Source organism: Podarcis liolepis (assembly GCF_965112155.1).
Source record: "Podarcis liolepis genome assembly, chromosome: 13".
Lineage (NCBI taxonomy): Eukaryota > Metazoa > Chordata > Lepidosauria > Squamata > Lacertidae > Podarcis > Podarcis liolepis.
The window spans coordinates 24423227-24438915 of NC_139573.1; the positions used below are offsets into that span (position 1 = coordinate 24423227).

Below are 15689 nucleotides of genomic sequence, written 5' to 3' on the forward strand. Positions count from 1 at the left end.
ATACACAACACATTTGCCACTTAGGGAATGTGGTAAGGTCACACAAACAATATCGCTAAGTGAGTATCTGGTTTGGCCTGGAAGAGCCTAATCAAGGCCTAGCTCTACTGCTGAATCTGGTGTAGGGCCTTCGGAAAGTTCCAAACTCTCAGCCTTATTCTCCATGTTTGTAAATTGGGAAAACGGAAAACAACTTACATACACGCATCATTTTTATTTGTATAATTAAAATCGTGCTCAAGGTGGCTTACAACATAAAAAAATACATAATATCAAATGTAACAAAAGTAACAAAACAAGAGACAAAATATCAAAAAGGGCAAAACCAAACTGAACAATTTCCACATAAATCACAAGTTCTAAAATAAAGGTACAAAAAATTAATATCAATAAACAAAAAACAAAACACATGTCAACAAAACAACATAAGCAATACTCCAACACAACACGTACCTCTGCATTGTAAGTAATTGCTTTTAGCACCCATATTACAGACTGGGCTGAGAAGAGTAATATATGGTCTGAATATACACAATGCTCCCACCTAGCTGAAGCTGGGCCTGGTCAATGCCTCGGAACCACATGTAAGCTGCTTCGATGGAAGAAATACAGCAAATAAAGACAAAAAAACACAACACCCCTGCAGTGTAGTTCACTACTATAACCCTGCTGAACGTTAGAAGACTATGTTGAAATATAGTAGCTTTTATAAGCCCTGCAATGTGATTTTCCAGGCTAGAGGAGGGGTTACTTCAATTGCACCCTCAACTATCCTCCCCAGCAACCCAGCAGTCAGTTACATGGAGACTCCATAGACTTGCATACAGACTGATTGCACCTGGGCGTATTTCCAAAAAAGGTACCTCAAGTAAGACTCCAAGTTAGAGCAGGAATTCTATCGAGTATATTATTAATTTTCAAATCCCTCAGCTTCCAGGTGTGGTAACATACACACATTAGGGTTACGCCACAACATTTTGTTGCAGGGCCCTGCTGGTATGACTGCTCCTCTGTCAAACCCCTGTTATGTATAAACAGGTTGTTCCATATGGTCAGCTGCCTGCTTTTAAAACGATTTAACTCTGACACTGATAATAAGCAAATAAATACACAACAATATTTGTAACCGTGCGACCTGAATCTTGCAGGAGGCTGGCAGCTTATGAGATTGGTACAGTTGGCAAGCCCCTCTGGCTTAGTGGTGAGTGACTCCATGACCCTGAGTTGGGCCGCTGCAGCAGGCAGCAGGAGTTAATTCCTCCCTCGTGCAAAACCGGATGTTTCAAGTGAGGGAAGATTTCATCCACCTCTGGCAAACGCTCCCACCTGGGCTTAAAAGTCTGGCAGGCACAGGAGGAAGCTGGTGAAGGAACTAAGCAACCACTGTGTGCATGCATGCACGTACACACACACACAACCCTTCCCACCCCACACCATCCGCCCGTTCCCAAATCGGAGCAAGGTGAGCACTCCAAGGGGCTCCCCCCCCCCATCAGCTTTGATCCTGGGGCAGCCCGAGGGTGCAAGAGGAGTGGAATAGATCCGGCTCTGATCTGCTGTTCCTGGCTGCTTGCCACTTGGTGCCAACACGTTTCCAGGCTCAAAGCCAGTTCCTTTTGGACTCATACACCACCACCCCCTTCCCCAAATTGCCATGGAAACCATCCCCACAGCGAGGCCTATCCAGATTCCCTTCCTCATCCACCCTTTCGAAAGGTTCTCTCTCCCCCACCCTACCCCCGCATGAGAGGCCTTCCCTCAGCGGAGGACCCCCTTGTCAAGTCGCTGGGAAGCCCCAGGGCCAGACCTAAGCTGAAAAGAATAGGATAAGGGGGCTGCTGTTTGTCGAGCCTGCCAGCCCCACGCCTTGGCAGGCCAGCCCTGGTGCACAATAGGGCATTGAGAAGTCTTTTCGCTCGCTCTCCTGCGCATACACACACACCCCTTCATAGCGCTTGGCATCAGATCTTTTGTTCTCTTCACTGGGAAAAGTCGCCTTACCCAGAGCCCTGGCTCGGTGACCAGCCAAAGCCTCACACGGGTGGGAGGAAGTCGGGAACGGAGGATCTTTGCAAGGGCAGCTGCTAACTGTTCCCTCCGTTGAGAGCCGGCCCTTGCCTTGCTGTGCCTGTTGAGAGAGGTTCAAAAGCAGAAGCTCAACAGGTGAAGTTTTCTTCAAGAATACCTGTTGAATTGCTACCTCTTAAGGGCTTGGCTGTTCAAGGCATAGAGAGATTTGCCTCCTCACCCCCCCCCCCCAGCATTACTCCTCAAAGAGATCCTTCCCATGCCCAGCAAAAATAGAGGATCTCATAAGGGTGCAGGCATAGGCAAACTCGGCCCTCCAGATGTTTTGGGACTACAATTCCCATCATCCCTGACCACTGGTCCTGTTAGCTAAGGATAATGGGAGTTGTAGTCCCAAAACATCTGGAGGGCCGAGTTTGCCTATGCCTGGGTTAGGGGAAAGGCCTCCACATTACGTGCACTGCATAAGGCAAGATATTATCCAGCGACTCCCTAAGTGATTGTGCTCTCTGTTAAATATTTGGATCTAGAATATCCCTTGGGGCACTCCGCTTCTTCAACATATTTTCACTCAAGGAAGCATGTCTGTTGTCGACGGAACACCAAGAGAGCAAGAATTATGTATAAATAAGCACATTCCTGTACTCTGTGTTAGAGTACAGCTACCACTTGCCGGGTCTGTGCTTCCAGTTATTAATAAGGATTAGAATCCACCTACGTAGGAGTTAATTGCCAAAGTCTGGAAGAGCTGCCTTCTATCCCTCTTTCACTATTAAAGAGTGCTTAAAAGGTATTCAGGAGTGGTTCATTGGGACGGGATCTTAAAATCACTTGACACGGAGTCCTGGCTCCCAGACAGTTTCACTCTTCAAATAATTAATGGGCATCTTGTAAATGCTTGTTGAGAACAGGGCACATCAGGGCTGCTGCATCTTATTCCCACCCCCTGGCAAAAGCTCCTCTTTCCTTCGTGATTGTTAAAAGCGTAGGAGCACTGCTCTCCTTTGCGTCGGACTCACCCAGGCTTAAATGGAGTTCAGGAGTGCCAAGTCAAAGACCTCGACCCTCCACTGGGAATAGGAAGAAATTAAACTTAGCTCACATTTAAAGGAGGACCTCGTACCTCATTCTCTCTCTTCCCCAAAGAACGCATGAACACAAGAACAGCCATACACTTCTCCAAGTTTTGCAGTGCCTGCTAGTAATGTATACCAAAAAGGCATAGACCAGCTAGGACGAAGCATGCATAAAAATGAATAGATCGGTGAAAACAACGTATCGAAAATGCATTCGATTGGGGAAAACTGCTCTGCAATAATGTGTATAATAGGCAAAATTGCATTCCAACATAATAACAACAATAATAATTTTATTATTTACACCCCTCCCATCTGGCTGGGTTTCCCCAGCCACTCTGTGTATATTAAGAAATGATTATATTAGGATAAAAATTCATAGTAAAATGCTAGTGAATTTTCATGAGGAATTAAAAAAAACAACCAACCTGATGTGGGAATGTGGGAGCACTGAACTTAAAGATTGCAAAAATGAAAAACTGTGAGAAATCGAAATTGGCAGATTTGTCCATCGCTGTCCTTCATTTTCTTCACTTAACCTTGTAGGCTAATGGACCTCAGTTATTTACTTATTTCATAAAATTTATACACCGCTTGGCTGTAAAAAGAGTCAAAGTGGTTTACAAAAGATAAAAGAGTAAAATCAAGAAAAATGGACAACCCTAGTTAGACATGCCCATTAATTTCAATGGGTCTCTTCTGATTATGCCTCACACTGAAATACAACCCACTGGGGCTTGATAGAAGGAGGATTTCCCACCCTTGCGATAGGTTCATACTTTCCAGCCTGCAGATGCTAAAATAATAAGCCCATTATTTAATCTGGAACAATTTACTGTCACCTGTTGCCATATTAAAACCACGCACCCCTGTGGATATACGACCCTCATTTTATAGGAACACACTAGAAGGGTAGGGGAAGAATACACCCACAGCAAAGTGATTAAGAGGAGCCGAAATCTAATCCATGTCCAGTATCTTGGTGTTACACTGTGTACCCCTTGTCTGCCAAACCACCCACAATGATGCATAGCTAAGCCCAACGTTACCAATCCAAGCTTGGAATAGAGCCCTGGAGTCCACACACACACATACACACAAAAACACCTGCACTACCCACTAGGTCACACTCTCCCATCCCAGGGAACTCAAGGGATGAATTTCCCATCTTTCCTTCTGTTGACCCCACTTCCTCCTGTTTCATCCAAGTGCCCAGGGGAGTTTCAAGCATCTCGCTGCCTCCCACTCTTTCTCTAATAAAAATGCCCCTTTTTGTGCCTTGGGAACAGATGGGCCCATGTAGACCAGAGGAGGGATAAGCTCTGCCCATTGCCCCGCGTGGGGGGTTATGTGTGTTTGGGGCCCCATTTTAAAGGGCTGGTGTCTCCCACGCCCCATGCCTGCTCTGGTGTCTCTTTAAATCAATCCATGTTTGCCTCACATGCTCTGCCAAGTGTCCTATTTTTAGAGACGCTCCTTGTCTCCGATCCGACCCCCCTCGACTTGTTTTGCAGCTTCCCCTGCCAGCCTCTCTGAGCCTGAGCCAAGGGGGTGGGAGAGGCCAGTGCCAACCGCATTACCCACCTTAACGCTACCCCCTCCGTCTCCATGTCTCTGCATCCCACCCTCCACGTGTCCCTGCCACACTGGCCAACTGCCAGGAGGTCCACCTCGAGGGCTAGATCTACTGCACACACAGCCCGTTCCCCAGATAGCCCTTGGCTGCTCCCTCTTTTCCAAATGTAGCCCAAGCCACTCACTCTTTACTAAGGACTGCTTGCACGCCCCGCTTCCTTTCAAATCCGCCAGGGAGGAGGTTCCACCACAAACCATGTATTGTTGTGTGTCCTGTAGAAACCAGAGGCCTTCTCTTTTCTTCGGGTGCTCCCCTTTGGAGCTAAAGAGCAAGAGGAGGAGGGGGAGAAAAGAGCAGAATCCAGCTGAGGCGGGCTTCTGTTGCATTGCAGGCCAGGAACAAAATGTCCCAGAAGCGAGTCCAAGAAGAAGAGAGAAAAGTGGGGTGGAAGGGTGGCGAGGAAGAGAGAAAGAAGAGCGAGGAATTCTCTCCAAAGTCTAGGTTGGTGTTTCCGAGAAGAGACACGAAGGTCCAGATTCCAACTCCAAAATTGGATGTTGACAATGAGAGGCAGGGCCGCCCCTACTACTAGGCTTATCAGACACATGGCCAAGGATTTATTCCCCGCTGGCTGGGTGATGCCATTTGGGTTTTCTAACTCGTGCCAAAATATCTAGATGGCCTCTAGTCCAGCGTTCAAATTACAGAAGGGATGGAGGGGTATTTTTGTGGTAGCCCCCTTAGTGACACTTCTGTAAAACTGTGGGAGTGCTTGATTCAGATAAAATTAAAGGGAAATCAAAGGGTGGGCCTTGTGGATTTCATCAAGTCCAGCTTCCCCACCACCAATAATTCCAGCCCTGCTCCCATTGCTAGGGGTGCTCATTTGCAAACCAGCTTTTGTTTTATATTGTTTTATATTGTTTTTTACGTCTCATCTTATCCTGTGGCATTTTATATGAATGTGTCATTTACAAATATTCAAATAAATAAAAATAAACATCCACTTCCTTCAGAAAAAAAATTCCAAATATTGTGTGCGTTCACACCTCTCAGAATTATTCAGTGATGGGCCAGGAGACATGAGGGTCACCTGCGTTTATACTTTGTTACTGAGTGAGCACTGAGAAACCAGTCATGGCAACTCAGCAGCACAGCGCAGATTGTGTGAACTGCCTACACTGAAAAGTGTTTGGTTCAAAGAGTGTCTGGTGTAGGCAACCTCTTTCTGTAATGGAGAGACGATGAAGGCTTATTAATGAGGAATTTTTACATTGACTACTTCAGCTCATAGCGACTTACAGTGAAGAAAAATCTTCCTTAAAAATTATAGCACAAAATAAAACTTCAGAAGAATGATAATAAGCACAAACTCCCTGGCTTAACAACCAAGTTCCAACCCACCATGGCTTACTGGTTCAGTGCAGTAATTCACAGACTGCGTGCCATGAAACAACTGCCACAGTGATAATTATTAAATAACAAGGGACTTTTTATGAGCCTGAAACACCCATTCACAGGGGAGGCTGCCCACTGTCTCTCTGTATGATTTACTGCTCTGGCCTTGCCTTCTTTAAATCAAGCTTCTCATGGAAAGGAGTCAGGGCTGGAACAATAAATTCTGCTGCACCTCTGCATCGGAAGGTGTACACCCTTGTGGACAGATGCAACAAAATTAGAGGAAGCTGCCTGGTGTATCTCTGTGTAACACAGTGCTCTGAGCCTTCCAATCAGAAAACTTGCTCAGAAAAGTGACTGATACAGAATCACAGGGGTGCTCTCCGCTACGAGTAGTTCATTCTCCCTCTTAAAAACCAAACTTTTCTCAGGTACAAGAGTGGAATGTGCTTATTTCAATTCAGGTAGAAAAGTATTCTCCTCAGCTCTCAGGAAATTGCTGGCTTGCTAAAAAGCCTGCTGAAAGGTATAAAGCCTTACATTGTTTTCTGAGGAACAACAATGAAGAGTATTTGCTCACCTCAGGAGGAAGTGAATTCCATGAGGCCACTACTGTGATGTTCCAGTCCTCACTTCTTTCAGCAATGGGGCCTTCTGTTTGGTGGGGATATGGGCAAGAGAAAAAGAATGGGACCACATCTCAGGTGTTTTCATACCAGATACTGCATCCCTCAAACAGCTTTATGTGAACTTGCCCAGTGCCAGATATCCGTATTTGTGTGTTTCTAGATGCTTTGGTGCCAGAAGCAGGAAGCCCCCAAGATGGTAAAAATCTAAACTAAATAACTAACAATTCCCTGCCCTTTTATGGTACCCAGAACTCTGCTGCTAAAGTCAGGCTGTCTTGTCCCGGTCTCTGGTGTCCTCTGAGGCTGAGATCTGCATTGTTCCATAAACCTGGAATGCTGACTGAAAGGAATATGAGGCTGAATCATTTGAATTCTAAACTTTTAAATACGTAATTTGCACCGTGACGCCACTGCTACCAATCCTCAGAATGCTTCAAATGGGCTTTTAATATGGTCACTTCATTGAACTTTTGTTCATGTCATCTTGATCTCTTTTTTGTGGTAATAAACCTTGCAAATAAAAAAAAGAAAAAATGAGGTATACGTTTGTTTTGTCTCGCTTTAAAAAGAATTCGCTACAGACGATACACTCTTTGTGCTAAGTTCCCAATGCGAGTGACGCTGAGGCTCCACAGCTGCCCTCAAAAACCTACTGCCTGCAATCTCAGATATGTGGCAGCAGGGGTGAAGAGGGAGCTGGTCCTAGTTACTCATTAGTGAAGGGGAAGCATTTTTTGCGTGCTCAGGGATAATACATATACCTATGAAATCATGTAGGCCAGGCCTGATCCCATGCTACAGTCAAGATGTGACATGATTTGGGGCTAAACTCCACTGGACTTTAAATGTGTCTTTGCAACAGTGGCCTTTGACACCATCAAGCATAACATCCTTCTGGACTGTCTTGAGGGGCTGGGAGCTGGGAGCACTGTTATACAGTGGTTCCGCTCTTTTCTCCTGGGCCATGTCCAGAAAGTGGTGTTGGGGGATGAGTGTTCAGACCCCTGGGCTCTCACTTGTGGGGTGCCTCAGGGTTCCATCCTCTCCCCCATGCTTTTTAACATCTACATGAAGCCACTGGGAGAGATCATCAGGGGGTATGGGCTGGGTGTTCATCAGTATGCAAATGATACCCAGCTCTACCTCTCTTTCAAATCAGAACCAGTGAAGGTGATGAAGGTCCTGTCTGAGTGCCTGGAGGCGGCTGCAGGATAGACGGCGGATAACGGATTGAAGTTTAATCCTGACAAGACAGAAGTACTGTTTTGAGGGGAGCTCCCTGGTCCTGAATGGAGCAACTGTGCCCCTGAAGGAGCAGGTGTGCAGCCTGGGAGTCATTTTGGACTCACAGCTGTCCATGGAGGCACAGGTCAATTCTGTGTCCAGGGCAGCTGTCTACCAGCTCCATCTGGTACACAGGCTGAGACCCTACCTGCCCGCGGACTGTCTCGCCAGAGTGGTGCATGCTCCAGTTATCTCCCGCTTGGACTACTGCAACATGCTCTACATGGGGCTACCTTTGAAGGTGATCCGGAAACTACAACTAATCCAGAATGCGGCAGCCAGACTGGTGACTGGGAGCAGCTACCAAGACCAAGATCTTGAAAGATGTACATTGGCTCCCAGTACGTTTCTGAGCACAATTCGAAGTGTTGGTGCTGACCTTTAAAGTCCTAAATGGCCTTGGCCCAGTATACTTGAAGGAGCATCTCCACCCACATCGTTCAGCCTGGACACTGAGGTCTAGCACCGAGGGCCTTCTGCCGGTTCCCTCACTGCGAGAAGCCAAGTTACAGGGAACCAGGCAGAGGGCCTTCTTGGTAGTGGCACCCGCCCTGTGGAACACCGTCCCAACAACTATCTGACATTTAGAAGACATCTGAAGGCAGCCCTGTTTAGGGAAGTTTTTAATGATTGATGTTTTAATGTATTTTTAATCTCTTGTTGGAAGCTGCCCAGAGTGGCTGGGGAAACCCAACCAGATGGGTGGGGTATAAATACAGTGGTACCTCTAGTTACGAACTTAATTCGTTCCAGAGGTCTGTTCTTAACCTGAAACCGTTCTTTACCTGAGGTACCACTTTAGCTAATGGGGCCTCCCGCTGCCGCCGCGCGATTTCTGTTCTCATTCTGAGATAAAATTCTTAACTCGATGTACTACTTCCAGGTTAGCGGAGTCTGTAACCCGAGGTGTTTGTAACCCGAGGTGTTTGTAACCCGAGGTACCACTGTAATAAATTATTATTATTATTATTATTATTATTATTATTATTATTATGCCTTTAAGCTTTGTTTAAAAGGCAAATTGTATCAGCTCTGTGCACATGAGAATTACCTGGATCAGAGCAGGCATACGAGAAAGCAAATTTGACACTTTCCTTCCCTGCTAACACAACCCTGAAGAAAACCCATCCTCTGAAGGATCACCAAGGGTGCTTCGAGACAAGCTGTGTATTGTGAATTCACCCTGATATGTTTGCAGGGAGATTAGATGACATGTTGGCTGTTCATCCTTTATGTGGAGAGAGTGGGTGACATTCTGTCAAAACAAGTGCGATCTCACACCTTTTTTTTGTCATCTTCCTTATTGCAAAGAAGCCTGATCTATGGGGGGAAGTGACTTGGTTGTGCAGGAGTCCCAAATAAACTGTAATAGCACAACCTGAATTTGCCAGTGTAGGATGGAATCCCGCCCGAAAACAGCGACCAACTGGAAGTGCCCCAAAGCAAATATCAATGAATTGGAGGATTTGCCCCACTAATACCACCAAAAGGGGCTTCCAGGCACTATTTTCAAATGGTATCCCATCACATCCCAGCAAGCTGCCCAATTCTAGCTGATTTGGGGCTCTTGTGAAACAAACTCATTTCTCCCAAACAACTGACTTTTTTTGCAGAACGGAAGGGGAAATGCCCTGGAAAGTTTGATGCAACACTTTGCTTGATGATGCAAGGCTGCCTAATCTCTCCTAAAACAAATCAGGATGAAGGGTCATTAAAGAGGTTGTCTGGAAGCGACCCAAAGCAAGTATCAACTTTGGAATAGGGGTGTTGCTCTAGACCACAGCAGGGGAGCCACTGGGTTCGGACACTGGCAGGAAGGGGAGAGAGAACGGGGGGGGGGGTTGGCACCCTCTGTCTTCTGAAGGTGTTAAAGGGTTAAAGGCCCTCCACCGTGCCTGATCCGATTCCATTAATCTGAGTCGCTCTCCAGTTGATGTTATTTGCACTAGATAGATAGATGATAGACTAGATAGATAGATAGATGATAGATAGATGATAGATAGAGATAGATAGATAGATAGATAGATAGATAGATAGATAGATAGATAGATGATAGATAGATAGATAGATGATAGATAGATAGATAGATAGATAGATAGATAGATAGATAGATGATAGATAGAAAGAAAGATAGATAGATGATAGATAGATGATAGATAGATAGATAGATAGATAGTAGATAGATAGATAGATAGATAGATAGATAGATAGATAGATAGATAGATAGATGATAGATGATAGATAGATAGATAGATAGATAGATAGATAGATAGATGATAGATAGATAGATAGATAGATAGATAGATAGATAGATGATAGATAGAAAGAAAGATAGATAGATGATAGATAGATAGATAGATAGATAGATAGATAGATAGATAGATAGATATAGATAGTAGATAGATAGATAGATAGATAGATAGATAGATAGATGATAGATAGATAGATAGATAGATAGATAGATAGATAGATAGATAGATAGATAGATGATAGACAGACATATATGAGAGAACCCTGCATTTTGGATGCCCTGAAGCATTTAACTTCACACTGGAGTCACATCCATACCACACATTTAAAGCAAATGGCTTCTCCAAAAAAACCCCTGAGAACTGTAGTTTACCCCTCACAGAGCTACAATATCCAGGCACCCTTAACAAAGCCCAGTTCACAAGATTCTTTGGGGAAAGTCATGGGCTTTAAATGTCTGCTGTGGCTACAGTGTGGACCTCAATTCATATTTCAACTCCACATTGATAGCAAGTTGGGGTGCTATGGGTTAGGGGCTCAATACCAACAGTCAAACATTGGCATTCTTAGTTTGCCAAGCAAAGTATTTCAGCAGGGAAATAGAAAAGTTTGTAAGGGGTGCTGGATGTCGGGTTGCACCAACGCCGGAAAGTTAGTAGAGGCAGCTATGTATAGCAGCTCTCTCTCTCGCTCTCTCTGTGTCTGAGTGTGTGTGTGTGTTTTGTGATCCTTCACTAGGATTAGTCCAGGATGCAAGCAGTACAGGGCCCAACTGGTTTGACCAGCTAGACTTGCCCAAAGAATGTGCCAGGCAAAACAGTCCCACCCAGCCCTGCCAGAAAAAGCAACATTTAAGTGGGTGGGTTAAGAACAGGACGCAGCCACTAGCTGTGAACTGAGAAAAGTTAGGAAGCTAGGAGAGAAGCAGCTCTCTGAGATTCAGGGCTGCGGAGAAGAGGTTATGCTTCGAGACACAGTCACACAGAGTTCGCTCTGTGTGCTGCTTTACGTGGGCACGAGAGAGGCATAGCGCCTCTCTTATCGTAACAACCATGCACAGCCGTGCTGTAGTGGCAGCAACCTACCTGGGTAGTAAAAGATTCCAGCATCCTATTGTTTTCACTGCGTTTGCAGGAGTGCAAAAACTGGGGCGGATGTCATCTAGCACCTGATAGATGACAATAAAGTGGGGCTCTATTAAGAGCAGTGACACGGATCACTGAGGAGACCCTGGCTATGGGCTTGGGTGTTTTATCCTAGGGCAGGATTGTGGAAAATGTTAGTACAAGGCCAAATAATAGTTTTCATTTGCTATTATTTGTTATACCACCCTTCCAACAGACACTCAAGGCAGTATGTGCAGTCTTGCCCCCATCTTCTGTCCTTACAATAGTCCTGTGAGCAAGGTTAAATTGAAAGACAGTGACTGGCCCAAGGCCCACCGGTAAGCTTTGTGAAACAACAAGGATTTTCCTTCATAATATTTATTTATGGTATTTACATCCTGCTACTCAAGGTAGTTGTGTGTGTGTGTGTGTGTGTGTGTGTGTACACACACACACACCTCACTCAAGGAATACTCAAGGCGGAGACAAATAGATAGAGACAGACACACACACACACACACATACAAGACTAGTTTTGTATATATAACACATACAAAGCTACAGTTCAAAAGCAACAGCAACAAATCCACAGCAATAATAAAACAGCACTAAAACAGAGGCTCTAATTTATAAAATAGAACAACCTCAAAAAGAGTCCCACCAAGCATCAAGAAAAGAAGGGTCCAAACAAACCTCCTTTGGAAAGCCAAAGGGATGGGTCTCCACAGAGAACTGGTTCCCTGCCCAGGATATTCTGGGCCTTGGTTTTTCAGTTCTCTCCCTCAATCTCTGCCTCCTTCCCTAATTTGCAACAGAAAAGAAGAAGGAAAAATATAAGCTAATGTTAATAATTTTAAAAAGAGGGAGTCCTTTTCCAGATGATGTGGAAAATAAGAATATCCCATCAATTTAAACGTATACATTAATATAAGCAGTCCAAACAGGTGCCTGAATGAAACTGGGGTGATTGTAAGAAAGGGAGGTGAGATCTTCAAACCACTGGGTGATAGATGGTGGGTGTTCATCCTTCTAGATAGCTGGGTCATCCATCCACTGCTGGGATGCAGCTTTTGCCTGCACTGCAACATTGTCCCTAAAATGCCGGTCTTTTCCCGCAGAGCTGAATGGAGCCCATAGATTTATGTGGTGCAAAATAAAGGAGACCCTTTGGAGACTCCTTTGAGATGTCAACTGAACCTGCCCCATGCCTTGGTGACTCCAGACATTAAAAATCAAGGCTGCGTCCCAGGTTCTGTGTTTTGAGCATGCCTTTTTGCAACCAAATGCTGGGAACGGTTTTTCCCCCCTGGTAAAGTTAGTCAACCTGGCTCAGAAACGTGCTTAACCTCAAAGTTATTGCAACAGAACCAACCAAGGTAGATAAAGGGAAAGATACAGGCACCCTGCTACACAGCTGCTCATTTTTAAAAATAAAAATAAAACAAACCTGCTCCTATCTCCCAGTAGTCTGGTCAGTGAATGTAACTACACTGATGTAATTAACAAAACCTTGGCACTTCAAAAAAAGACGGGGACCCTCTGTAAAATTATTGGTCTATCAAGTTGAACAATTTCTGCACTGACTGGCAAGGGATCTCCAGGATTTCAGACAGGGACATTTCCAGCCCTACATGGAAAAGCCAGGTTTGCCTGAGAACTCCTTTGCATCTAACAGTAAGCAAAACCATGGTTTATTATTAATAATAATTTGATTATTTCATGCAAACAATGCACAGCTTACACTAGTGGTTTAACTCGGATAAAGGCAGCTTCCTAAATTCTTGTATTGGCTTTCAAAAATTAAAATGTATGCTCTCCTGCTTTGAATGGCTTTCAGTCTTCCCAGTTATAGACATGGGCGTAGTGAGGATTTTTTTGGGGGGGATATGCTTTTGTTAGGGGGGCAGAACCTCAGATTTGCATTGATTTTGATTGATTGCCCACCCCCCAGCTATGTCCATGGTTATGGATCCTGTTGGATATATGGCTTGGGGATGAACCCAGCAGGGTGGGGGAAGACCAACTGAATTTGGCAAGATGGTTGCTTTAAGACGCAGTTAAGTAATTTTAGGCTCTGGGTGATGATGGTCTTATGGAGAAGAGTTCTACAGATCATAATGTATATTACTTCAACCTACTTCAACATGTGCAAAACAAGCTCTGTTGCATTTGTCCCCCCCCCCCCTTCAAAAGAAAAATTAAACACAGGTGTATTTTTGCCAAATGTTGAAACAGAACATTTCATTTCAGATCCATCTCTGACACCAACATCAGAATCCTAAAATGCTCAGGCTCAACATTTGGTGAACTTCCAAGAGCAAGAGTGTTTTAGAGCTGGGAATCGACTACCATAAAATTGCTGTTTGTTTGAAGGCACGTGTGGATTTTAAAGCTTCAAAATCCTTCACTGGGAGTCAGTAGCGGAACTTACCTCTGAATAAACATGCATTGCAAAGAGGGATTTTTCTTGTCTCATCTGATCGCAAGTTTTGATGGGCAGATTGAAGCTGCAGACCAGAGAGACATGCTCGGCAGCATTCAGCGAGTTGATGGTTAAGTTGAAATCTGACTCTGGATCTTTTATGTTGACCCAGGTTCATCATAGGGGGGATAATTGGTACCCTGTAGTTAACTTTAAAAAAGCAAGAGGAGGAAGAAGAGTTATACCAAGACGCCAAACCTGCTAGGAAATCAGACCTTCTCTCCTGGAACCCTTTTTCTTGGAGAGCAGGTAAGAGCATGTGCAGAGTATTTCCTGAAACCTATGGAGGAATCCTGGGCAGTCTCACCCCCCCCCCCGCAAACAACATATATCTGACAAATGGAAGGGGTGCTACTTCAATATAGATTTTGAAGCATCACCTATTTTAAAGATCAAGCGCTGCCTGCTACCTAATCTCAAGATTTGTGAAGATGGGCTCCGGTTGCTAACAGCTGAGCGGAAATGCATTTTGCACATGCTCGGCGGTGCCGCCTCTTCCACGTTTTCCGGGGCTCCCACTCCAGAATAGCTGCTTCTTCTGTCCCTGAGCTGAGCCTGGCGCTTAACTGGAGCTCTGTAATCCTCGCTGAGATTACTGCAAGGGGAGACGGGATCGGTTGTGCGACTGAGCGATTATTATTTTATTTCATTATTAGTTCCGGATTAACTACTACAGGTTTTGTTTTGGCTGTTCGCTGCTTTCGGGAACGCCCCCTGGGGCTGGCCATAGGTTGCGGGGGGGGGGGAGGATTCGAGGACCTTTGCCCTGTAGGGTGCGCAGGGTCTCCGCTCCCCACACATTGTTTCGCCCCATTTTGCATTTGCACGTACATTTTTTAAAAAAGTATACTGCGCTCGAACTGAATCTGGATGTCAGCGGGGAGGGAGGTGCTCGGGTCACCCCGAGAGGAGAGGGGGGTCTTTCTCTGCCTTTGTAGGGATCCCCCTTTGTTACCAAGGATCTGGGGAAAGATGGTTGCCGGTCTCTCCTCCCCCTCCTTCTTCCCCTCCCCTGATTTCCTCCCCCCACCCCCTTTCCCTTCCTTGTTGGCAATCTGGATTGGCAGAGGCGGAGCTGGGGGGAGGGGATCTGGGGGGAGGGGTCTCTCCCTGGGGGTGGGGGGAGGTGGTGTTTGCAGTCAGAGAGTCAAAGGCAAGTGAAGGTGGAAAGACAGACGGAGCGACCGAGCGCAGCCGCCGCGGACGAGAGGGAGGCAGGCAGACAGACAGACAGACGCGCGGACAGTGGGTACCAGAAAAACAGGGGGTGACATTTTGTGGGTGGGAGGGGCTGCCAGTCTGCAAAGCGCGGCTGTCCTTTTTTCCTATCCCCGGCTCCTTCTTCTTCTTCGCCTCTGACCTCCCCCGATCCCTTGCGAGCACCCCGAAAGGGAGGGAGGAGAAATCTGTTGCCAGATGTTGCCTAGTTTTATAGGAGATTAAATGCCCCTGCAGGCAGAATCTCCCGCTTCCCTCCCCCCGCGCACACCCCTAAATCGGGTGCCTAACCTCCCTAGAGCTAACTATACAAAAGCCGCCTCCCGCCCCCCGCCTCTTAAAAAAAACACCACCAAAACAAGAAGAATCCTCTGTTGCTTTTCGTTGCTATTGCTGTGAGTATTTTCGGGGAAATGTCTTGTGTGTGTAGGAGCCCCCTCCCTTCTCATCCTCCTCCTCCTCCTCGCCCGCGCCATGAGCTGCTTTGATTTGATTTCCTGCCCGCTTCCTCGATTCGCTTTGCGATTGACACGATCAACAGACTCAAATGTCAAATGGAAAAACACTCCGGATGGGAGGCACCCCTGCCTCCCCCCCCCCCCAAGCCCTCGAAGGGCCAGATTGCTTATGCGTATTGGGGAG

The 15689-nt window shown here is 45.8% G+C and overlaps 2 protein-coding genes across 15 annotated transcripts in view; one reads left to right on the forward strand and one right to left on the reverse strand.

The window, feature by feature from the left end:
* Positions 1-284: 284 nt before the first annotated feature.
* Positions 285-14602, reverse strand: LOC310691984 (uncharacterized protein). Of its 2 annotated transcripts, XR_014518632.1 has the most exons (4): positions 13779-14602; positions 12041-12148; positions 4865-7217; positions 2005-2128 (listed from the first exon to the last, which is right to left on the reverse strand). XR_014518632.1 is itself a non-coding variant. In XM_083472333.1 (3 exons), exons 1-3 carry the CDS (start codon positions 13821-13823, stop codon positions 1808-1810), a joined length of 474 nt encoding a protein of 157 aa, XP_083328459.1. In that variant the 5' UTR covers positions 13824-14587; the 3' UTR covers positions 285-1807. The 2 variants fall into 2 exon arrangements, 1 of the variants encoding a protein (XP_083328459.1); XM_083472333.1 differs by lacking the exon at positions 4865-7217 and having other exon boundaries at positions 285-2128; positions 13779-14587.
* A 304-nt stretch (positions 14603-14906) lies between these two features.
* The window catches only part of NDRG2 (NDRG family member 2), a 41728-nt gene continuing 40945 nt past the window's right edge, over positions 14907-15689 (forward strand). For 4 of the 13 annotated variants that reach the window (XM_083472314.1, XM_083472308.1, XM_083472320.1 and 1 more), the window contains exon 1: positions 14938-15074. The gene's annotated coding sequence lies outside the window, so the exon portion shown is untranslated. Of the gene's footprint in view, positions 15443-15689 lie in introns of all 13 variants that reach the window. The other 9 variants (XM_083472313.1, XM_083472318.1, XM_083472309.1 and 6 more) reach the window with 5 other exon arrangements.

Coding starts and splice junctions, on each gene's coding strand:
- LOC310691984 (XM_083472333.1), bottom strand. CDS start 13,823: ATGAGACAAGAAAAATCCCTCTTTGCAATGCATGTTTATTCAGAG. Junction 12,149..13,778: donor CAATGCATGTTTATTCAGAG/GTAAGTTCCGCT, acceptor GTTGCAAATTAG/GGAAGGAGGCAGAGATTGAG. Junction 2,129..12,040: donor CCTTTGGCTTTCCAAAGGAG/GTTTGTTTGGAC, acceptor CTCTCTCAACAG/GCACAGCAAGGCAAGGGCCG.